The sequence below is a fragment of the Myodes glareolus genome, chromosome 4, assembly GCF_982192425.1.
Source record: "Myodes glareolus chromosome 4, mMyoGla1.1, whole genome shotgun sequence".
In the NCBI taxonomy this organism is placed as follows: Eukaryota; Metazoa; Chordata; class Mammalia; order Rodentia; family Cricetidae; genus Myodes; species Myodes glareolus.
The window spans coordinates 18,145,783-18,172,277 of NC_142029.1; the positions used below are offsets into that span (position 1 = coordinate 18,145,783).

A 26,495-nucleotide genomic window follows, 5' to 3' on the forward strand; every position below is an offset into this window, starting at 1 on the left:
TCACTGGATCAATTCTCTGTGGAGGGCATCTCTTAGGGAGTCAAAACAGGTTCTTTGGAATGTCTACTACACAGGTGGAGTACAACTTCAGAAGCATTTAACCATCCCCAGTTTGAGAATCATATCTGATTTAACAAAGAAACTGGAATGCTGACTTTAACTTAACCATAAAGGTTTATGTTTTGTTTTGTTGAATTAAATGGATATCTTAGGTGGTTCCTATTGCTGTGATGAAACACCATGACCAAAAGAAATTGGGAAGGAAAGGGCTCATTTCACTTACAGTTTACCCTGGAAAACATTAGGCTGGAAACTCAAAAAGGGCAGCAATCTGGAGGCAAGGGCTGTTGCAGGCAGGGGCTATGGAGGAGTGCTGCTTACTGGCTTGCTCAACCCAGGACCACCAGCCCAATGGTGGTCAGCCAGTCCTCCCAAATCAATAATTAAAAGAAAGTCATACAGGTTTACCTACAGTCATTCTTATGGAGGTCTATCCTCAATTAGTACTCCCTCCTCTCAAATTGATTAAAAAGAAAAAAAGAAGAAAAAGAAAAACAAACAAAAACCACCTAGCCAATAGAAGTACTAAATAACATTTATGCATAAAAAGCACCCTGAGTTAAAAAACAAAACAACTGGGGGCTGGAGAGATGGCTCAGAGGTTAAGAGCATTGCCTGCTCTTCCAAAGGTCTTGAGTTCAATTCCCAGCAACCACATGGTGGCTCATAACCATCTGTAATGAGGTCTGGTGCCCTCTTCTGGCCTACAGCCATACACACAGACAGAATATTGTGTACATAATAAATAAATAAATATTTAAAAAAAACAAAACAACTTTATGCAATAATTTAGTTCCAATAATAAAAGCATTTTCTTTTAAAAAGTCTTTTTTCCTTTGATATACAAACTGCAGACAAACACAAAGAATAAATAACATCACATATAACTCAGGATTTTTACAAACCTGTGTTTTATTTTTGTAAATAAATGATCACCTCTCCTTTCTATACTTTCCTCTTTTCCTACCTTTCTTTGAAACAAGAGCTCACTAAGTATCCCAATGACCTCAAATTCAGTTATTCTGCTCTCCTCCTGAGACACAGATACACTAAAAGACTTTCAAATTCCAACAGTCAAAGCAATTCTCTCTGGCCCTATAATTCACCTACCCAAAATAATCAAAGGTCAAAGGTTGTAAAGCAACATATCATTACCTACAAAATCTGCAGCTTCCCCTAACAGTTCTTTGCCTCTCCCTACTTACTTCTATTTATACATTTTTATGTTTACAGGTAAGTAACATTTTAGAATAATGCTGGGGCTTTATCAGTAATGTATTGTTTCTCTAGCATTATTTGTCAAAAGTGGTTTCATTTTTACATTTCAGTTAGGAATTTATTTACTAGTGAACTGAGTTATATACACTGTAAACAGAAGACATACTACTGTTTTCCTGCTAAACTTACTACTCAGAATATCAAAGTCAATATTATTTGCTTCTTTGCACAGAAATAAAAGGGCACTCATTCTGTTTTACTGTGAAACAAGCAACTCTAAACCACATACTATCTAAACTTCTGAAGACATGAGAATTTTTTTTCATTAAAATAAATCACCTCTCACAGGCAAAGGGTAAGACACATGGGGAGAGGGGTGTAAATTACACAAAAAGTTACTGATAGACAAAATTTAAGAATGGAGAAATGATTTCAGTGAGCACTCGATTAAAAGGATTATCCAGTGACTAAGTGGGTAAAGGCAAGCTATCAGGCCTGACCTGAGTTTGACCTCCAGGGCCTATATGGAAGAAAAGAGCTAACTTCCACAAGCTGTTGTCTCACCTCCACATGTGTGCCATGGTATGCATGCACAGAAAAATAAATGCAGCAAAAAAGAATTTTTTTAGGGAGTTACCTAAACTGAAAATAAATGTAGAAAAATGCTTTTCATTATCTACCAGAAAACTTCAAATAAAAACTACAATGAGATATGCCCACACTGCCACCAAGAATCTCATATTTAGTGAGGAATATATTCACAACCACTTTAAAAAATAATTTGGCAGGATCTACTAAAATATTTTAGCTCCAACATTACCCAAGGAAATCAGTGTATATGTCTGCCTAAAGAGATATAGAAGTATTCTTTAAAATTTACAAACTGGCCAAAACAAATCACCCACAAACTTCAAATTTCTATTATCTGGATAATCAAACACTATACAATAGTAATACAGACAGATACACAGACACAATGCACATGAAGAATATATGAATACACAAAAGAACACTGGAAGACTAGCTCAGCTGAGCAAGGCTGATGACCCCTGGAACCAAAAATGAAAGGAGAGCACCACTCTCAAAATTTGTCTTCTGACTTTCACTTATGCTCAGTGGTACATGTGTGCCATCACTCAACTCAATTCATATATGCATGCACACAATGGTAAATTACAAAAAATATACATGCTACATAATTCCACTTAAACGGTATTCAATAAAGACAAAAAGCAGGTGGTTCCTACTTAAGAATCAATCCACTAGCAAAACATAAAAAGAACCAATGACAGAACAGAAAAAAAAAACCAAAGTTAATAATGTATAGTAATTATGCACTTGATATGTTAGAAGGTGGAGAAATAAAGGTGAACGACAGTATAAAGGCAGCAATTACCTCATATTAAATAAGGCATTACGAATCATTGCTTAAAATTGATAAAACAGTGCTTAACTAAAAAATAACATTTTTGTCTTTCATACAAATAAAAATTAGAACAGAATCATAATCAATGAGTCTATATACCATTAGAAAAAGAAAGACGCTGGGATCAAACCCAAGACCTTGTTAAACAAAGACAATAATGGCAAGCTATGCCTACAGTCTTCAGTAGATTTTATGAAAGCAAGAGACATAATTCGCCTAAAAATGAATGGCAATGAATCTGTCTGCTTCTAAATCCAGACATGAAAATAATAATAAAATTATTATTATTACTTTAGGTACACGCCACAGCGTGTGGAATCAGATCCATCATTTTATAACTGATTAGTTTTGAAATGAAATAGTTGAACATGATGCCATAAACCTGTAATGTCAGCACACAGGAGGCTGACCAGAATTTTGAGTTTAAGGTCAGCCTAGGCTATAAAGTGAAACATTACTGCCATAAAAAAGATAAAGAGTAAATATACTACTTGAACATCTTGAAAGACTTAATATAGAAATATATGCTTTTCTTTATCCTAAGATTAGTAGGGAAGCTATAGATAATCAAAGAAAAGGAGACCTCAAGCAAGTAAATGAAATAATAAACTGCTATGATGAATAAAAACAAAATTTATTTGATTATATGTAATAAATGATAGTTTAGACAAATAATTTTTATTTGTTTCATAAAAGCATCAAGGAAAAATCTTGAGACGAAGAAAATGTTCTCGAAGTATATCATCCTACAAAACTCTAGATGAGGCCAATGTTTATGGAAGACCATTCAGGCTAATGATCTATATGATAAATGAAATTACTTTTATTTATTTATTTTCAATGATGAATGAGATATTTTTATGAAGGTCAGAGATGACGATATATTTCCTCAAAGATGTTAAGGAAAAAAGGAAGTGAATTCATTCAGTTGACAACATTAAGTTTTTAAGAGGATAAGAATATAGTTCAGTGGCAGGATCTCCAACACTGAGAAAGAAACAAGAAATCTGAGAGTTGGAGTAGGAAAGAACTTGGTAGTAGTAGAATGTTATTATTACTACTATTATTACTAGTACTAATAATACTATTAGAATGCAGGAGGCATGGTATTTAGTCCCCTGGATGATGAAGAGGAGGTGTGGGGGGGTGGGGGGTGGGTGATTTAAAAAAAAAAGTACTGAGACTCCAAAGAATGACTACATTAAGGGTATGAAATTAAAAGATTCAGTCAATATAAGCAGTAGAACTTTGGATCATGCAGCTCTAAAGTATAGACAATAAGAAAGCTAACAGTAAGTAAAATAGAGGGTGAGTTTAGAAACTTATAGGATGTTGACAAAATTAAAATACAAACATAGTCCTGAACAATGACTCAAAGGATGAACGAACTAGAAAAATTAAAGAACACTTCAGGAAGAGTGGAAAAACATGACAGAAGCAGGAGACAGTCGGAAATAAAGTAAAAACCAAATGCAAACAAAATGCACAATACTTTCAAGAGACCAAGTTCCTATATAGTTGTAACAGAAAATGTAAGAGCTGATAAGATGAACAGGAAAATACAGCAGAAGGCACTTGAGAAATATTACTGGAAGGTGATGAAACTATGAAGAAATCTCTTCAAAAACAAATTTCAACCAGAGTAAAGATGGCCCAGGTCATGCTGGAAATGAACTGAATTTGGTACAAGAGTGGATACAGGAGAAGAGCAAATCAAGAATACCACCAACGTTATTAATTCAAGAACATCCTTAACATGTAATGATAACCTTTCTTTGATAATAATAAGTTTGGTGGCAAAGGAGGTGATGTTTGGGGATAGGGGAAGGGAGACAAGGTAGAAGCTATGAATACAGAGATGTTGACACACATTAGGATACAAAAGCCCAAAATTAAAGACTATGAGATGGAAATAAAATTTGTGCACTTCCAATGAATGACTAGTGAACACACACAAATTGCTCTAAAAAGGAACAGCAACTCAACAAATAGTCAAAGCTCAAAAATGAGATGTGGCTACTCTTTAAATGTATTCCTAACCTGTACCTCAAGGTGATCCATCAGACTAGATGACTTACAGTCTAAACGTTTTAATAAAATTTTTATTTTATGGATGAAGAATGACCCATAGAAATGCAGATTTTAAAAATGAGAACTTTAAAACAGAGCAGAGCTATCAGCGTCTAATCACTTGAGGGGGACAAAAAAAAAATACCAAAGGAAAGAACAGAGAGAGGAATGAAATCTGGCCAGTACAGAACATAGTTTACTAACAAAAAATGTACCATTTTCAACTAAAGATTATGTAGGTAAAATAAAGAGAAGAGGAAAATGTGAGCCACATTTGGGAGAAAGCAGTCAATAAAACTCTGTGAGAGCTCAGGTGTTTGAGTTAGCAAAGGCTTTTAAGTAGATTCTAAGAATAAATTATGTTTTTTAATAATGAAATCAGCAAAGTTTCTCAATAAATAGAAACTACAGAAAACTATTAAGCTAGAAAACATACAGTTAACAAGTACAATTTCAGTTCCCCAGCCCCGAACACCCAAAAACACACAACTGAAATAAAACCCTGATTAAAGGGTTCAACAGATAAGATGGTTAAATAGAAGAACACATAAAAAGAGAAGTTAATAAAAAAAAAACTTGACCAAAAGATGTGTCAATAAAAATGTTTTTCAGTGTTTAAAAATAGAAATAAAAGGTGCTAATGAAAACAAGCAGATCCTCCTAGAAATGTGTGGCAAATAAAAATGTCAATAGGTGTAATGGGGTTACTACGAGGTCAAGAAAGGACAGAAGTGATTTTATTATTACTACAGATGTCTCAGTGGGGGCTTATTATGTCAAGTGTGAAGACTGGAGTCCAGAGACCTAGTGCCCACTATATAAAGGTATCCCACCTATAATTCCAACACTAATAAAACAGCGACAGGGATCCCTGGAGCAAACTAGCCAGCTAGGCTAGCAGAAACAGTGCTTCAACTAAGAGACTAAGTCCTAATGAAGTGTAGATCAATCAGGGGAAACCCCCACTGTCAGCCTTGAACTTCCACACACATACTCACATTCATGCAAGTATATACACATATGCTTCTATGTATGTTCCCACATAAACACACACTACACAGAAACATACAGAGAGGGGTGCTTTAAGAAATAATGGGCTAGCTAAGCATGGTGATATAGACACCTGTAATTCCGCCGTTTGGAAGATAAAGCTAGCATGAGGAGTTCAGATTTTCCCCAGCTACATATTGAATTTAAGGGTCAGCCTGGGGTACATGGATCTGCTCTCAATAAACAAAACAAGATAGAGGGAAATTCAGCATCTAGAAGCACCAGCTGCTCTTCCAGAGGAGCCAACTTATGTTCTCAGAACCCATATTAGTTGATTCACAACCACCTGCAACTCTAACTGATGTCCTCTTATGGATTCTGAAAAGCACCCACAACTTTACCCCAACACTGGAACTCTGTGAATGTGAGGCCTGCTAGGGCTACACAGTAATACTCTGCCTCACCCCCACCCCATGAAATAAGGGACAAAAAGTCCTCAAATTTTAAGACAAACATTAACGTCTGAATCCAGAGTTCAAATAGCTGTACACAGAACAAACACAAACAGAACCAAATCCAGACAAATCAGAGTCAAACTTCTGTAAGTTAAAGACAAAATTGTTAAAGCACCAAACATGGGGAAAAAAATAATAGCTAAGTAATCAGAAACAATGGAGGGGAAAAACCAACAACAAAAATAGTGTAATAACATATCTACGTGTAAAGAAAGACCAAAGAATACATGCATTTTAAAAACTGTCAAGCATAAATTCACAAACACTGTTAACAGTTTGTTTATTCTCCCTCTGGTATTATATTCCTGTAACTTCAGATATTGTCAAAATTCTTTCATCTTTACCCAATCTGGAATACTAAAAACAATAAAAGGAAACAACAAAAAACAAAAACAAAACCAAAAAAATCCTAAGTTGGAGCATCTAATTTTGATTTACACTTACATGAATCTTGTATGAATTTAAATTATTTTTATTATAATCTGCTTGCTTATTCTATAGGAGTATCATTTTTTCTGACTCTTTTGGGAGTATGCATTATATAAGTTATCTACATGTAGGCCAGAGGATAACCTTGTGTTGTTATTCTGGTGACATTAATTTTTATTTGAGACGATTTCTTATGCATTGGGATTGGTCACAAGTACATGTAACCATGCTTGACTTTTTCCCCTTTGTTCAAATGAGGGTTACAGAGATCAAACTCAAGCCCTCATGCTTGCACGGCAGACACTATAACAGTGACCTCCCCACAACTGGAATATTATCTGCTTAACGATTCCATGAGTTCAAGGAAACAAGGCACAATGGTTTTCTTAGATATTTGCCCATTTTCTATCTAGTCCTCGCCCAAATAGTACTTTAATTACTATTATATAAAACAGATACGAAAATAAGCTGTAGCTGAACTCAAAGGAAGGAGTTCCCCAACTCTAATCCTGAATTTCCAAGACACGGTTTCAGTGTGTGCATGTTGAAAGACAACGCTTACAACGTGTTAAGTGGTAAGATAAAGAACAACTTGTTAAATCTAACTGGCAATGACATTAACGGGGGTTTGAATTGATTTCTTTCATTAAAAGATGTTCTAATACATAAGGTGACTAGAATATCTAGATATCAAATATCTAGCTCAGTATGAAATCTACTGGGCGATAACTGACAGCTTATCTCCCTGAACTACCATAATTCCCCCACCTTTTACTCATACTCACTGCAATCTTACATCTACTGTAATGCTAGTAAAGTTGTTTTGTAGTAAGGAAATCTAATGTCCGTTTTCACTGTTATTCTTGTTTATAATTCTGGAAAAGTAACATCACCAGTGACCTCTTGGTAACATTCTCTACTCATTTAGCTTCTCTATTTTTTATTCAAAGCTTCATTTAAGTCTAAGTGTCTGACTACATCTAACTTATGTGCTCTCCTTTGAAAATGGAGACTGCATTCTACTATGTAGCATAAACTGGCCTCAGCCACTTGAGTGTACCATGCATGACTACTACTCTTCTTTCAACTAAAATTTTAAGCCTCTACAACTTCAGTCTTTTTCTTTTTTTCATCCTACACTTCCTCTAGGAGCGATGGTTTCTTCTCTTGTTACTTTGTTATTTACCTGTTTAATGGATTCGAAACCTTAAAAGTTTCTGACTAATACATCAAGTTGAAAACAGATAATCTATACAAGTTTTCATGTCACACAATTAGCTTTGTTTCTAAATTCTGTTGCTCCCACTAAAATATTGACTCCTAAATCTTTAACCTACAGTATAATCTTGTAAACAAATCTCATTACCCATTATTTCCCCATTCTAAAACATTCTCCACTACATCAAAGTTGCATTTCTAAAACACACATCATATTACTGCAGTCTTGACTAGTATCTGTGACAAAAACCCATGATGAACTGTTGAACTCTTTCCATCCACATCACTAATTAAACCCTTCCCCTTTGATTTAGCCACTGCAAAATACCTAAGAAAAAGCTCATTAATATTTAAAACCTGACATTTTTTTATTTAATCAATATTACCCAGCATTTTTACTCCTTTTATTTGTAGTCTTAAGGGATGTTTCCTTCTAATACTGTCTTACATATACAATGTCCTTAAACTTTTATGTGACACTTATTATTGTGAACTTTTTGGGAAATGGCATTGTAGGTATGATAACAAGGAAGTACCCAGTAATTTATGGAATGAATGAAAAGATACAGTGCACTGGATGGCAGGATGAAACTAACACACTGAAGAAAGAATACAATGAATAAGGATGCCCTAGGGTACCAGATAAAAACAAGTGGAAGAGTAGTGGTAGCTGATTTATTTTGGTAGCCGAAAACAGTAGTGGAAATAGGAATAGCTCTTAAGACAAACAAGATTAATACAGACCTAGTAATAGCAATAAATATGTTCTAAATAAACCAAAATAGACTGAAGTTTTTAAGAAGGCAGAATGGGAACAGGTGGTGGTAGTAGCACACACCTTTAATCCCAGCACTCAGGAGACAGAGGAAGGTGGATCTGAGTTCAAGAACAGCCTGGTCTACACAGAGAAACCCAGTCTCGAAAAATAATGATGGTGATGATGATGGAGGAAGAGGAGGAGGAAGCAGCAGCATGCTGGGATGCGCCATGCACACACACATAAAATAAAAATAGGTGAGCTTAAAAAGTTGTGCTGGTTGGGTTAATTTAGTATTAATAAGTTAAAATTACTCATTAAACACACTGCTGTCATTTTCTTTTATTACTTTTAATCACAGATAAATTTTATATATAAGGAATTTCTAAAAACTAATTATACAAATTGTTTATGTATCATTTAAGACCTCCATCTGCTTGGCACCCTGGAATGATAACTTGAGGGCACAAGAATCATGGCTCAGGAACTAAGCAGCTTAGTTCTAGAAATTCACTAGCTTCTTTTTTCAAATTTCTGTTTTCCATTTAGAATATCTGTACAAGAGAATAATTAGTTTACAGCTTCCAGCTGCAGTGCCTTTGAAATTAGAAGCAGTATTTTAGCAGACACCACTATAACCCCAGCAGTTCAGTGAGTGGCTAATAAAGAATGTTCTGGCACAGCCTTCTGTTTCATTAAGGCAGTCCTCTGTGGGGTTTAAGTGTTGTAGATCCTCAAAGGCTGCCAGACTCAGGGGCATCATAAGCTGAGTGTGGCAGTTTGAATGTAACTGGCCCCCAATAAGCTCTATTAGGAGGTATGTTCAAGTAGGGATAGCCTTGCTGGGGGAAGTATGTCAGTGTGTGGGTGAGCTTAGAGGTCTCTTTTGCTCAAGCTTCCCTTGGTGAGACTGTCAGCTGACTTCCTGTTGCCTACAAGATATAGAAATCTCAGTTACAGCTAGCTACAGCACCATGTCTGTCTGTACTCTGCCATGCCCCACCATGATGATAATGGACTAAACCTCAGAACTGTAAAAACAAGCCACCCCAACTAAATGTTTCCTTTATAAGAGTTGCTGTGGTCACAGTGTGGCTTCACAGCCATAGAAGCCCTGACTAGAACACCAAGTTTCTTCTTTGTGAAAACTCTTTGTAAGGCATTATGTACCTGCAACGAGTCTTATTTGCTTCTGATCCTCTCTTTTTAATTCAACACACATATTTTCATATTGAGTCACATTCCTTTTTATTATTTTCCATTTTTGCTTTGTTTTTGGTAGGTACTGGAAATCAAAGCCCAGAGCTCATATAGGGAGGACAACTCACTGAGCAGCACTGCCAGCCTTCAGCTCTCTCCCTGATTCTGTCTTAACCTCTTTCCCAGAGGACATCAATTAACGCATTCATTATCCCATCATATAATTTTAAAATTTACCTAAATTTAGCAACCACACAATTCCAAATTTATCGTTAAGAGTGACTCTTAAGCAAATTGCAAATATCTTTTTGTATTACAAAGGAATAAATGTGGAACATAAAGCCTCTGCAGAATCTAAATAATTAACTTTCTTGAAGGTACTGAATCAAAGGTAACTGGCTTAACCAATAAAATGAAACATGCATACCCTGAAATAAATACTTACATAACTGTGTTGTCATCCACTAAGATATCACAACCATGAGCAGGACACGAAATAGTCTGAAAAAGATCGAAATTTAAACTTGCTTCATTGAACAATATTTATAAGACGCTTACCATTGCCAGGCAGTTTGTTTGGTTCTGACGTTACTTTCCAGTTTGCAGGATCTCAATCCTTTCCCTTTATATTACAGGAAAGACACTTTTGAATGTAACTATCCTTGTAAGCAATTGTTTTTTTTCTTCACAAAAAACCAAAAAAGTTACAAGCAAAATACAAAGTTCTCTATCAGAGAGAACCTGACAGAGATTATCAGGGCGGATGAATGCTGGAATCATATTATCTAGATTAGACTGTTAAATGGAAAGTCTTTTTTTTTTTTCTTAAACCTGTTTTAATCTAGAAAAATGTTTAATCCCAAATTTTTTAACTGGCTATAGTGATCCAACGACCTAAACAAGTAAATTTTATAAGTGAAAATCAAATTACCTGTCCCATGCCTTCCTCCATTATTTTGGTAGTTAAATATTCACTCCAGCACTGCATACAAAACTTATGTCCACATTCAAGGCCAGTAAAATACTGTAACAAAAAAAAAAAGATCTTTAACAAAAAAAAGTTAAAACTACATAGTGTCTCAGAGCTTTATTATCTCACAATTCTCATAGTTAAAATGTCCATTTGACAAAAACCAAGCAGCTCCTAAAACTTCTATATGATAAAATCTAGACATGTGAATACTTTGAATAGTCTATCTGATTAATAGGAAATACATGTCATTGATACTTACAAATTTTAGAAAGGAGGACATGTTAGAATTAAATATATGAATATATGATAAGCATATCATTAAGCACAAAAGATGTTCAATTTCATGAGCTATTATGGAGATTAAATCAAACCATAATGAGACACTATGTCGCACTCACTACAAGAGCAATAATTAAAGAGAGATATTAACAATATACTGTTTCATAAGAATGTGAAAAGATACCACAACTCTGGAAAACAATTAAGTAACAATTACTTCAAAATATTAATGCAGCTGTTATAACTTCTCTCCTGGTTACTTTTCTAGTGTAGTGACAAGGCAACATATGAAAGAATGTTTAATTTGGGGCTCCAAGTCTACCAACATGGCAGAAAGCATGGCAGCAGGCAGGTGTGTATCTGATCCAAAAACACAAGACAGAAGACAGCTGAGTGGAAATGGCATAGGTTTTCTGAAACCCCAAAACCAACCCAAGTGACACACTTCTGACAATGCCAAACTTCCTAATCCTTCACAAACAGGGGTCATATAAAGGAATCTATGGTGCCCACTCTCATCTAAAACATACTGCATGACCCAGCCAGTATATTCCAAGAAATTAAAACACATCCTTATAAAAATTTATGCACATTATTTACATTAGCACTATGCATAATAGCCAAAATACAGAAACTCAGACATTCATCAACAAACAGATAAAGGACAGCTATATAAAGGCATATTTAGTCACAAAAAGGAATAGAGTTTTGATAGATACTATAACATGAATAAACCCAGAAAATATGCTAAATGAAAATAGCCAAAAACAAGAGGACTCATACAGTTTCTATTTAGATAAAAGGTACAGAACAATAAATCCTTTGAAAATGTTTGCCATGGGCTTTATATCTGTGGTGAAAGGAGGGATGACTATTAAAAAAAAAATACAGGTTTTTTTTTAAGGTGAATGGGAATTATAATAATACCTAAAACTTAAAAATTATGAAGGTCATACAAGAATGAGAATATAGCAAAATCTACATTAAGCGGTGTGCAAGGATAGTTACAAAAGTACTAGCTCTAAAATGGCATTTTTAAGTGTGTTTTTAGGAATGTTTCTGTCTTCTTCTCCTTTCATTTCCCCCCTTTCTTTTGGTTTTCCAAAACAGGGTTTCCCTATGTAGCTGTCCTGGAACTCAGTATGTAGACCAGACTGAGCTTGAATTCAGATCTGCCTGCCTTCCTCCCAAGTGCTGGCATACACAGCTTTAAATATTTTGCAAATACATACAGGATTTCATGGAACTACATAGAATGTAAAAATTAAAAACTGTAGTAAACTGAGAAATTTATTATGAAGCAGGTATAGTAGCATATGTCTACAATCTAGAACTTAGTGGCAAAGACAGGAGGATCAAGAGTTCAGTACCAGCTGAACATGGTGGTGCCTCTGAATTTGAAGCCAATCTGGTCTACAGAACAAGTTCAGCTAGGGATACACTGAAAAACCTTGTTTCAAAAAAAAAAAAAGAGCATTGACTATATGAAATATAACCCAGTGCTCAAACACTTGCCTACAAGTCTGAGACCCTAGAATTATTTCCCATAACTATAAAATAAACAAGTAATTAAAATAATAGTAAGCCCATATGTGCATGCCTACAGTTCCAGCAAAATGAGGCTTAGAGCAAGAGAAAGGAAGAGATTTGGACAGCACAAGTCACAAAGAACAAAGAAAAACTAATAACAGATTTTGTTCTAACTTAGAGGTGACGACTGAACAAAGTATAGTGTATTTTAAGACTCAAAACTCAAAAGGTTAACTTATTTAGATTTCAGAACATTTTACAGGGTTGATATGGTTCAGCGGCAGTTTTCGTCTACTTTTTCTCATGTCCAAGGTTAGATTCTCTACCACTGCCAAATAAATACATAAAACATCAACACAAAAAAGCAAGTTTACAATATTTATGACTAAAATAATTTTAATTAATACAGTTTATAAGCTTTTTAAACAACACATTTAAAAACACATTGTAAAAACCATCAAAGTTTAAAAATATTCTATTTTAAAAATAAAATCAATGTCACCTGCATAAATCAATTTTAGCTAGAATGGTTACACCAGTTTTACAATTCCTTTAGTTGTGGTATAAAGGAGTCCACAAGTTTTTCTTAGGGACCACCAGTCACCATTTTTGCCTTTTTTGGGTGCATGGCACTAGTATGCTGGTATCTACCTTCTCGAAATAATAAACGCTCTTGCTGATTGCAAAAAAAAATAAATAAATAAAATCAATTACCTCATTTTCCACGTTAAGTTGGTAAAGCTGTGTTGACATGGATGTGAGAATTTTTAAGCAATGCTATGAGCAGGTATGACTACAAGTGGCATGTGCCTGTACTTTCAGTTGTTTTGGGGAACTGAAGCAAACAAAACAAGAGGGTTGGGCTATTCTATCAGGTGCTTGCACTTAGCAGCAGCAGGAGTGGCACCTGTGGCCAGTCACTGAGCAGAGCCATGAAATAGTAACATTTTTAAAAAGACGACAAATTCTTCTGAGTGAGTGATTATGTGAAAAAATTAATCCCCTTGTTTATGCCCCATTCCATTTCCTTTATCAGAAATGGCTGTTGTTTTCATTTCTGAAGTGTACTTGTAGAGACATTCTAACATGCCCATACAGTATGAGAACCTTATGCTTTCCATGGCAGTTCATTATTTTTGTTGTTTGGTTTTTAAATTTCTGCTGGGGCTCCATAACTGTACATCCATTTACCCAGTCCCTGTACATAGTTCTATTTTTATTTATGTGTATATGTGAGGAGATGGAGGGAATGAGTATGTGTAGGTGGTCAAGTAGAGCTTGAGTTACAGCAATGTAGGTGCTGGGAACTGAAGTTAAGTCCTCTGAAAGAGGAAGAAGTTTAAGTGTTCTGGTCCCATGGTTTACCTCCTTTTAAAGCACAATTTCTTTAACAGTTCATTCACTATTAATGAACACAAAAGATTTTTCCTACCACTCTGTCACACTAACTGTAATACACTTTGTAACCATGTGACTTCTTAACAGGGATACATAGAAGATGACAGGTGTACATATACAATTTAACATATATTATTAGGCACTTTTATAAGAAGTGGTAGCAGTTCTGACAGAGCAGTAGTATATAGTTTCTCATACACATGTCAGAGCTTTCACCAATCTAATATAAAAACAAAGTAAATGATTTGGTCTTTAAAATATATTTTTGCACATTCCTTGAGGTTTTTGTTTTTTAGACATAGTTTCTCTGTGCATCCCTGGCTGTCCTTAAATCAGATATCCACTTGCCTCTGCCCGCCAAAGTGCTGGGATTAAAGGTATCCCTCATCACACCTGACTGTTCTTTGAGAATTATTTACAAAGTAAATTTTTTAAAAATCATATTTACCTTCATTCTTCCCTTAACTCCTCCCAGATCCACACCTCCTCCAAATAATTTTAATTTCAATTTCATTTTTAAAATTAAAAAGTGAAGTTTCAACTTTGCAAGGGTGTGTGTGTGTGCGCACGCACGCGCATGTGTGTGTGAGTTTAGCATGTCCAATCCAGTCAATTTCTTTTCCTCGGCATTTTCTTAACATAATTTGCTAATATCTCATTGGGTTTTCCTACCCACGGCTCTGTTGCACACACCATTTTCTTCACGGTTTACTAATTTCTCAAGCCATATAACATACACCCAAGCACAGCCAATGACTTTCAGGACCTTTTTTTTACTATAGTTGGTCTTTATAATTATGGAAAATACTTTTTCGATTCGGAGTGTTCATATTGTGTTGCCATGAAAACACTTTAATATACATGGTAAAAGCCATCAGTCTTCAATGGATGGCTTCAAATTTAAGCAAATTTGAGTCTGTTTCCACCTCCATATTGTTTTAACACCATATCCTGCAGAATCTGCCTTCTCTGCAATTCCTTCTCTCCATCATACCTTCTCCTAAAGTACACCCTATTCAGCTATTGTCTGTTCTTGCACCTGGCAGTTTAATCCTCACTCTGTCCCTAACACAATCTATTTCTTTTAAACATTTTATCCAACTACTATTATATCGTGCCAAATATTCAAGTCATTCTTTTAGCTCTCTTAACATCTAATAATTTCGTTCACACATTCCTATCTAATTTATTCCTAGCTCATCTTAGTCTTTCTTCTAAGTGATAATTTTAAAACTTTGCTACATTTACTAATTATCTAAAATATGCTTTATGTAATTGATGCTCATGATATTATATGCAAAGAATTAGAGGACTAAAAATTCTACATATAGCCTACCAACTATTATTTTTTAAGTGCACAGAAGTAGTCATGTAAAGAAATATAGCCCAATCCTGAAATTGATTTTATAGGCAGAATAACAAGTACACAGTATGCCAACTTTGAAGGTATAATGATCTCATTACTTTCCCCATCACCACAAAAAGATATGGCACTAGCTTGCTACCAGATCACAAGATTTTTGTATATCATTCTTCTATTCAATCAAGAATCATTAAGGCTAAGGGATTAAGGGACATAATAGTCAATAAATTATTATTGGAAGCCATAATGGTATCTACTGCACTTTCTAGTCTGTAAGCAGAGAATATTTCACAAAATTATATATTAACTAGGTACACATAACAAGCATGAGACGTAGTGTATGCCTATAGACTTGGAAGGCTAATTAAGAAGATCATGAGATAAAAACCGATTAGAGTAATAGTAAATTTCTGGATAGCCGAAGAATATAATAAAACCTGTATGTAAGTAAAAATAAATCACTATGGCTAAAGAGAGTGCAAAACCTAGCCTGTGGTCTGAATATACACATTTACTGTACTAAAGAAAAGTGGGGGGTGGGCCTGGAGAGATGGCTCAGCAGTTAAGAGCATTGCCTGCTCTTCCAGAGGTCCTGAGTTCAATTCCTGTCCACCACATGGTGGCTCACCACCGTCTGTCATGAGGTCTGGTGCCCTCTTCTGGCCTGCAGACATACACGCAAACAGAATACTGTATACAATATATATATATTATAAAAGTGTGTTATTACAACCATATTCTTCCATCTGGTCTGAGATATTTTCCTCTCATCTCTGGCATATTTGCTTTTAACTACCTCATATCTAGTTCTTTTGATTTCTTTGTCCTTACGAAACTTTGTCCTCATGAAACTTGACTATTTTTAAACTTGCCTACATTTATGTTGTAAATAAATCCAAACAAAAGAGTATTAATAACTTACAGACTATCATCTATAGCAGAAATGATTATAAAGGAGCTAAAGAAAGCTTAATTTCTGACATTTTATTTTACATATGTAGCAAATAATGCTCAAAAAATTGGAGGGGGGATAGACCTAGAACTCATTATGTAAATAAGGCTGCCTTCAAACTCATAGGTCTGCCTGTCTCTGCCTTCTAAACACAAGGAGTAAGGGTATGTGCCACCACATCCAGATAATAACAGATTTCTAGGGAAATCATCGTACTGGGGAGGGTAACCATGATCTTACTATGTAGTATATAAAAAAAGGAACTATTTCAATTAAAAAAAACTATTTCAATTAAAACTATTTCAATTAAAAAAATCATCTGTCCTCCATCAGAAATTGCCAATATAATCTCGAAAATTAAAATCATTTGTTTAATAAAAAAAAAAAGAATAAAAAAGAAATCCATCAGTTCTCACAAGAGTTTAACTGGATGGTGGAAAAGGAAAGAAAATAGAGTAGAGAGATGGATCCAAACTTAAGAGAACATTTGTTTCCAAGTACACACGTCAAGCAACTCACAACTGCCTGCAACTACAGTTCTAGGGATCTGACATACCTCTCTGGCCTCTGTGAACACTGCACTCATGTACTCAACCTGATTCACCCATACACATAATTAAAAAATAAACTGGGCAGTGGTGGTACACACCTTGAGTCCCAGCACTTGGGAGGCAGAAGCAGGTGAACTTCTGAGTTCCAGACCAGCCTGGTATACAGAGCTAATTCTAAGACTGCCAAGGCTGTTACATAGTAAAACCCTATCTCAAAAAACTAAATACATAAATAAATCTACAACTTATTTCAAAAGTAAAGGAGGAGCATACCTAGAGTAGATTCTTTCAAGTAATGCTGGTGCTTAATGCCAGAAGCACCAGAATTCTAAATGGATGATTCAACATGGGAATGGGACTCTATTTAACAATTCTTATGTCTCCCGCCACTACACCCCACTACAGGTTTTCTTTGTGTATAACTAGCTGTCAGGGACACAGCTCTACAGACCAAGATGGCCTTGAACTCAAATTCAGATCTCTGCCTCCCAAGTGCTTGGATTAAAGGCATGAACCACCACTACCCAGCTAAATCTTAATTCTTAAATACATTTTTAAAAGTGAGCTATTAAAGCACATTACATTTTCTAGTAAAATGATAGATAGCCAAGTGTGGTGGAACATGTCTATAGTCACAGCATGTTGGAGGGTCACCTACATCTGAAGCTGTTTTAACTCAAAATAAGTAAGCATCAAGATTTAAAAACTCCTGAGTTAGGTGCCAACAAAGTAGTGCTGTTGAGAACTGACCCAGTGCTCGATCCAAAATGTTAGTAAATTCAAAGTGTGACTCTCTCTCCCAGATACTTTACTCCAAAATACTATAGAAAGTAAGCTTTCAGAAACATTTATTCAGGTCAAATGTGTTAATGTGTTCCTCTCTAACCTTGGCACACAGGAAACTGAAGCAGGAAGATCGTGAGTTTAAGGTCAACCTGAGACGCGTAGTAAGACCTTTCTCTAAAAATAAAAAAAATAAATAAATAAATCCTTCAGAACACATGCCTTTATTCATGTGACAGTGTATTATAGTAAAACTGCTTTCTAGAAAGATAAGGTACTGAACATTTGTATAAATAAGAGGAAATTGCAAATGTCTGACATAGAGTCCAAATAAACATGCTTCTTAAGAGAGAAATCCCTCAATACATTAATAAGGTTCCATGAAGGGTTTCTGGTGACATTGTTAAAACTGAACAAAAGCAATCATCTGTGTATACTGATCTAGAAATGATAAGAAAATAACTGTGTTAGGATTATATATTTCATAACATTAGCTGTTTCCACTCTTTAACCACACAAATTAACTCTCCGAGGTCACCTTTAACCCCCTAACTTCAGGTTCTTAAGTTCTTAGCACTCTTACCTTTATTTAGTTTCTATACTCAAACATTTTCCTGACTTTTTTTTAAAATCACACCCTCAGTTATCAATTCCTATGGATGTGCTAGATCCATAAATGAATTGTCTCTGTTGTGGTTTGAATCTTAAATGTCTCCTAAAACCTGTATGTTGAAGACTTAGATCCCCAGTTTGTGAGGTTGCTCTGAAATTACAGAACCTTTAAGGGTAAGACTTGTTTGAGTTGGAAGTTAAGTCAAATAACAATAAACGTAGAATGTCCCTGTAAAAGGAAAACTGGGTCTCCTGTCCAGTCGTCTCCCTCTCTGCTCTACGTCCCCGAAGCTAAGTGGCTTGGCTTCATGCTACCATGGCAAGCATCATAAAGTCTGTTCTCCCCACAGGTCCTAAGATAAACCAAGAACCGAAGCCTCTGAAAACATGAACCAAAGCAAATGGTTTCTCCTCAGGTTGATTGTCTGGGGTATTTTGTCACAGCAAAAGACTGTGAACTAACATTGTATTGCAGTCTAAGGTGGCCATGTGGGTGTCAAATTCACAAGGGGTGTTACTCTTCATCAATAACCAGACTGAATTTAGTATCTCTAGAATCATCCATAGTGCTTGCTTATGAAGATGTTTCCAAAAAGGATTAACCAAGGAAAAAGACCCACCCTGAAGCAGATGGGACACCATTCCTCTGCCTGGGGACTCAAAATGATTAAAAGGGGGAAGGAGAAAACCAGCAATCTGCTTCTTGACTGTAGAGACAGTATACCAAATGTCTAACATTCCATCCCCATAACCATTCCTTCCCTGCTATGATGGACTGTATCCTTTAACCACGAGCAAAAAAATAAATTCACACCCCCTTGAAGTTGTTTCCTGCTAAAGCACATGGTCATAGCAACAAAGAAAGTAACAGAGCTGAGTCAATGGTGCAGGTGGGAAAGGCTCTGGCTGTCAAAGATGACAGAACCTCCATGAGAGATTAGAACCAATTCCCACAAAATGTCTTCTGATCTCTACACACATGCCCACTCACATAGAGAGTAAATAAACAAGTGGAATGTTTAAAAAAGAGATTGAGAATGAAAAATAAAACCCAGGTTCTTGCCTCCAACATGGTACTATATATAGTATAATTTATCTGCTGTCTCAAAGTAACTACTTATTCTTTCCAAATGTCCTAGGAATCTGACCAGCTAGCCTGTGAGTTCTATGAAGACAAATTTTATGTTTATTCTCCATTATGTTCTTAAATCTAGAATAGTTCCTGCTATGTTAAATTAATGGCTTAATTTCTCCGTCATTTGCTGTATACAAAACAAAAAAAAATACACACTACAAATGCCTGGTCAAATTTATGTTGAGACTTTTCGACAATATCAAGGGCACTGAAAATGTAACTGATATTTGTAGCAACTAGTTCTAAAATTAGAGTAAAAATTTCAATGAAGGAGAAATTTGCTATACCGAAACAGAAGAAAAGGGCAAAAGAATAATAAAGCCATCTATAAACTGGGACAAATTATTTGGATCTTAGTACTACTAGCCTACAGAAACCAGTACTAGTACAGACAAGGTATAAATCTAAACTGGCAAAAAGAATCATTCAAGGTAATAAAAGTGTTAAAACCTGAGTTTAATGTATTGCAAAAGACAGTGACAGTGACTGTACAAATATACTAGGATTATGATTTAAGGAAAGGAAAGTAATACAGCTCACAGGCTGTAAAGATGGGAAGGAGATCCAAGCCAGCTCATGTGAAAGATAAAACTCCAACCTAAGTGAAACTTAGTTTCCAAAGAAAAACATTCAGTTTAAGCCACAGCTAGAACTTGAGAACTCAGAAATGTAGTTCCACGCTTTTCCTACTAAAGTAGTTCACTGATCACTCTTTTTTTTTTTTGCTAACTTTAAAGAAAAATTTTCAAATGAACTAACAATGAGAAATCTTCAACAGAAACACCCGATAAATATCCAACTACGAGAAAATTGGTCTATTAAAGCAGAAAATTATCAGCATGATGGTCATAAATTACCGAGTTAAATAATTTCTCATCTATAAAAATATATTCAAAGTTGAATTCCAAGCAACTGAACATCTTTACGCTACAAACATAATTTTCCTACGGTTACTCAATAAAATTTTGACATTTTAAAGAGAAATACCTATTATTTGGTTCTATTCTGTTCTCATTCTACCCCCACTTGCCATTTTTAAGAATCTATATCAGACTAGATTAACATAGTGAGGAATATGAAGTCCTGAAAGTACTGTAAAAAAATGTATAAGGATTTTGACTATTTGAAACAATAAATTTTGAATCTATTTTAAGCTGTATAAAAAACAGTTTATAAACTGTTGATCTATTACAGTCTTCAAATGGTGGTAAAATAAACTCCAGAAAGAATCAATGACAACTTGGACAAGTCTGAAAAACAAACAGTACAGGAATGGGAAGAGAATTAGGACTTTCCTTTTCCTTTCCTTATTCTTAAACCTACTAATGGGCTACAGAAATAGTTACTGCTCCCAGGCTATCAGACTGTCCTTTGTTTAAGTAATGGAAGTTGATTTACCCTCTGACATAGTGCTAGCCTTAAACTACCAGGTACTCACCGAGTTAGGGTAGTTCAAGTAGCAGATCTGACAAGGCATATCCTGTGCTGATGACCTTGTATTCATCTGGCGTGTTCGAGACTTTTTACTTGGATTAATTACATGACACTCAGCAAAGAGCTTCTCCAGGTTTCCATCAAAGTACCTGCATTATTTAAACAGAAAGGATGAGAGCCCAGCAAATAGGACAATTAGAGCTCTCCAAAAAAACTGACTTCCTGTAAGGAAAGATCAATTAACTAAACTAAAATAAACCAAGATCAAACCCATTCTGGTCAAGACAGGAAAAGAGGGTATGGCTAAATGACAGCAAACAGAGGATGTGCAAGTGAGGTTGACGTTTGGCTTTTCTTTTAACTTTGTTTTTAAGTAGGCACCTTGGAAGGTTAAGCAATTAGCATTTAACACAACTGTAACTAAAATTTTAGGATAAAAGCTGGGCTACAGCCACTATTATTTGTGAAAAGTAATGCTATGTTAAAATTAGGCTGTATTTTATACAAATGAAATTTACTTTAGTAATAATTTTAAACTATTTTGTAAGAGGCAATGATTATATGTCTCACTGTATACAATACTTGCTTTCCACAAATTCCTATGAATTATTTCTTTAACTTACTGAGAAACAAGAAATGAAATAGTGTATCTTAAAACAATTACATCACATAAATTATATGCCTATAGAGTAAATGGTGAACTACTTCGTGGATGATAAGGGTAAATGAAAAGAAAAATGTTTTGCAACTGATTCGTGGTTCCCAGTCCTCTGAAATATCTTTTTTTTTTTTTTAAAGACAGGGCCTCACTATGTAGCTCTCTCTGTCCTGGAACTCAAGATTCTCCTGCCTCTGCCTCCCAAGTGCTAGAATTAAAGGCATGTACCTGTACACACGGCCTGAAATATCTTAGTATTTAAGAGGGAAACAAGATGTAAATAAATATTTTCCATTTGTAAATCAATAAAACCAGCTATAATATTAATAAAAATCTGCTCAATAATGTTTTTAGCTTTACCCAAGGCTGTAATTACTATTATGTTTGTTAAGCGTGAAAGCCCCTTAATGTGTACGTAGGCCGAAGGTCAACTTTGGTAATTGTTTGCTTTCTGCTTTGTTTTTTGAGACAGAATTTCCTATTGAACACGGAGCTTACCATTTCAGCTGTATAGACTGGACAGCAAGCTTCAGGGATACCAGTCTCTGCCTACTAGCACTATGGTTATAGATATACATCATCACACCCAAGTTTTTGTTCTTTCGATGTAGGTACTGAGGATCTGAACTAAGGTATTGATGCTCACCAGGCACTACCCTCAACCAAGATTCCCAGTATTTTTTAAATTCCTTAATTACATGAGTGTTCATTAGGCTGATGGGGGTGGGGAGGGCTTGTAGAATCTGTTCTTTCGTTTTACCATGTAAGTCCTAGGGTATCTAACTTAAATATTCCAATTTGGCAGCAAGCACCTTTATTTGCTGAGTGATCTCACCAATCCAGGTTTCCAGCATTTTTTAATCAAGGTTTTCTTAAGCATTTATGAAAAGTATAGAAATAGATGTTTCTATAGAAAATTCATTCATCCAAGAACAAATTGTATTATGATTCTTCTAAGATTAAAAAATATCTTTTTAAGTACTTTAACTATAGTATTTCTCAAGAAATATTCAAATCATCAATCAAAATGCCAACATGTTTTAAAGGAAACTCATAAATTTAAAGTTGTCAGTAATTCACATAAAGTAAATACACATTATGTGAATTACTGACACCTAAAACAATGTAATTCAGACAATGAGAGAAAAATGTAGCAAAATCAAAAATATTGTCTTATAAATTTTATCTGAGAAACATAAGTTCAAATCTTATATAAAAAGGAGAAAGAAGAGAATACACTAAACACAAATTTGTAAAGACCTAAACATTCTTTCCTAAAAAGAAAAATCATGTTAATAAAGACAAACTTTGGCTACCCTAAATTACAACATGGAATTGGTGAACTCTCCATACTTTAGTTAACATTCTAGACAACATTTCATGCATACACAGTCACACAGATATATCTATAGTGTACCACACTCTTTGGTGTACATACAGCCTTCATTTCTTCACTAAGTAATATTTAGCAGACGCTTGTCAATCAACACAGAACTGCACAGTGTTTCATCTTTGTATGTACATACTGTAATATACTGAATAAACAATATGCTGAAGGGCACTTCGATGGTCCACAAATATACAATTAGGTTGAACTCTTGGGCCATCTGACAGTGTTATGACAAGTCTTATATTTCTGCATTAGTAAAGAGTCATTCTAAAATGCAAAGTCTCTCTAGCCAAGAACAAGCTATCTTTTTTTTCTTTTAGGGGGAGGGAGTTCCTAGGCATGGTTTCTCTGTGTAGCCTTGGTTTCTCTGGAACTTGCTCTGCAGACCAGGCTGACCTTCTCCCAAATTGTCCTTTTCAATACTTGATTCTTCTATTTTTCCCCTCTCAGAGATTTTACTTTCCCCACTTTGCAGGGTCTACAAGTTTTCAGTAAACTTATTCTCAGATGTTAAGGTACCAACTCAGTCTGAATTCCTTCACTTCAGTTTTTATGGGTTTTTGTTTGTTTGTTTGTTTTGGTTTTTTGCTTTTTTTTGGTTTGTTTTTTTTTTGTTTTTTTGGTGGGGGGAGAAAAGGTCTCTGTTATGTATCTCTGGTTGTACTGGAAATCACTATGTAGTCCAGGTTGGCTGACCTTGAACTAAGAGATCCATCCACCTGCCTCTCTGCCTCCAGAATGCTGTGATTAAAGGTGTGCGCCTCCACAGTCAGTTAGTAGATTTCATAAAGATGGCATAAGGAGTTCGTGATATAACCCCTAGAAGTCAAAGAACTATTAAAAATTACCTAGGCAAAGCCAACTATAGTGGTGTATTCCTGCAACCCCAGCACTGAGGAAGTATAGAGAGAAAGGAAGACCAGGAGTTGAAGGCTATCTCTGGCTATAAACCAAGTTGGAGAACAACTCGAGCTACATGAGATCCTGTAGGAAAGTGAACAGGAACTTACGAATACACTGACATTTCCAGGCATAGGAAGTCTGGGATTTTTTTTTTCTTTCCATTTAAAGTTAAGCTTCATTAACAAGAAATATACAATTTAAGTGTTTTGTTTCAATACTCAATCTCTCATCCCACATTTCACTGAGAACATTTTATTAGCCATTTGGACAGAACTTTACTAGCCAAGACGACGATCCCAACCTTTTGGAACTGCACATAGCCTCCTCTACTAATTCCGTTTGCTTCCAGTGTCATCTGTCCAATACTTTATCTATGATACTGAAACCTGCTTGATCAGTACACACAGAGGTCAGGCTGTAGATACCAATACTAGGGTCAGATACAAAACCCAGATCAATGTGTTGCTGGGTTCCAAAAGTAAAGTTTTTCACCACTGTGTGACTACCACTACCCCACAGATTTTCATTTCTCTTGATACCCAAATCATGGCAGTATATCTAGCTAGCTTTGGAATATGAGCAGCTCCAATGCTCTAGCTGCTCAAGTCAGTCTGTTTCCACTCTCTTATACACAAAGACAGAGCTTACAGATGTGAAGATCCCTCATGGGGTTCTTCTTTTCATGTGACCCAATGCCATTACAGGTAAGAGAAAGAGAGAGCAAAGCATCCAGACCAGGAGGTTGGCTCCTTTCCTAGGCTAACAAAAAAAGATTTTAATTTGCATTTATTAAATGGTTTGTTTACTCTTGACTCTACAATGGTTATTTGGAAGACTATTAGAATCTAATTTAGGTTTGGAAATGTTACTCAAGTTCAGACAGTAGAGAATTTGCCCAGCATGCATGAAGTCTGAGGTTCAATCCCCAGCACTGCATAAACAAAATATATAGTCACAATGCTAGGGAGGTAGAAGTAACCATACAGTCTTTACAGTTATTTAAGGTGTGTGTTGGAATGAGAGTGCCATGGCATATGTGTGGAAGCCAGAGGACAACTTGTTAGAGTCAATTCTCTCCTCCTACCATGTGGACCCAAGATTAAACTCAGGTGGTCATGTTTGACAGCAAGAGCCATCTCACTGATCCATACACAGCTCATTGCTTAGTACTTTGAAGATGAATATTTAGCTTGTTTCTATACATATACATGTGGTTCTACTATAACACAAGATTTACTCTTTAAATGCCTCCCCTGACCTAGTCAAATGGCTGCTTTAAAAAGTTAAGAATAAATGGAACTTCAATCAGCATATAGGAAAAAAATGTGAGCTTAATAAAGATATAAAATTAAGCTGAAGTCATGGCTTAGCAGTTAAGAGACCTGGCTGCTCTTCCAGAGAACTAGGTTTGATTCCTGGCACCAACATGGCAGTTCACATTCATCTGTAACTCTATTCCCAGGGGATCCAATGTCCTGTTCTGATCTCCAAAGACACTGAACACACATGTTACACAGTTGGACAATCACACAGGTAAAACACTCTAATTATAAAATAAAATGAAAAAAATTAAAGATACAAACTCTAGGCACAAAACCATTTTCATCTGATCTTACAACAAATCAATACCATTCAGAATCAGCAAAAATTCTCTAACTCAGTTTTTTTCCTTTGCCATGCTACAAACCTAGTATCTTTGGCTTTTCAGGCAAACACTCTACTACCGAGCAATAAACTTTACCAGTTTATTGTTGTTTTTTTTTTAAACCAGTTCTTTTTGGCTACTAAAAAACTTGAATACTAAGAACTTGCTGCTGATAAAGCCAATTAATACATATTTTGTATGTTAATGTGTAATATATGGTTGACTTAGTTATTTTCTTGTTGGTATAATCAAATTTCCTGACAAAGGCAACTGAGGGAGAAAATCTTAGCATATAGTTCCAGAAAGATAAAGCCCATCATGGGAGGAAGACCTAGCAGCAGGCAGGAAAGAGGAAGCAGCAGGAGCTGGAGGCTGTTTGGTTACACTGCTTCCAGAAAAAACAGAGAGCAAGAAGTGGAGTAGGTTTTAAGGCCTCAAGGCCCACCTTCAATGAACTACTTCCTCCAGCAAGGTTCCACTACCTTCCCAAACCAGCCGGGAAGCAAGTGTACAAACATGTGAACCTAATAAGGGACATTTTACATTCAAACCACAACAGTGGTGAACAACACACAAATCGTAAGGTCAGTTTTATGTCATATGCAAGTTCCTGGAAAGAGACACTAGGCACAACGGAAATACAGTGCCTGAGCTGAGTAGCACCCAACAGAAGCTATATCTGTGAACTCACAAGTACTACAGTATGTGTGTGTGTGTATGTGTATGCATGTATGTATGTATGTACACAACTGCGGTTGAAAAATGCCTCTTCACATTTCTTTCCACTATAAATGACTCCCTGTAAGATCTGTGTACAATTTCTATTATTCTATGGATTTATGACAAAGCTAACTAATATTTTCACACTTCTAAGCTTTGTGTGGTATTCAATTTATTGTTAATCATTGGGGAAAATATCAAAGCAAACCTATATACTTCAAACTTGTGCTGCTCCCAGATCAACTGTCTATTCACTAAAATGTAACACTATTTATGAACACGTTCC

General features: G+C 35.5%; 1 protein-coding gene across 2 annotated transcripts in view; it reads right to left on the bottom strand.

Annotated features, from left to right (window-relative positions):
* The window catches only part of Arih1 (ariadne RBR E3 ubiquitin protein ligase 1), a 102,607-nt gene that overhangs the window by 33,496 nt on the left and 42,616 nt on the right, over positions 1-26,495 (bottom strand). For both annotated transcript variants that reach the window (XM_085689151.2, XM_085689150.2), the window contains exons 3-5: positions 20,898-21,042; positions 10,815-10,907; positions 10,329-10,384 (exon numbers count right to left, since the gene is read on the bottom strand). In XM_085689151.2, coding sequence (XP_085545277.1) covers positions 10,329-10,384; positions 10,815-10,907; positions 20,898-21,042 — 294 coding nt within the window. The remainder of the gene's footprint in view (positions 1-10,328; positions 10,385-10,814; positions 10,908-20,897; positions 21,043-26,495) is intronic.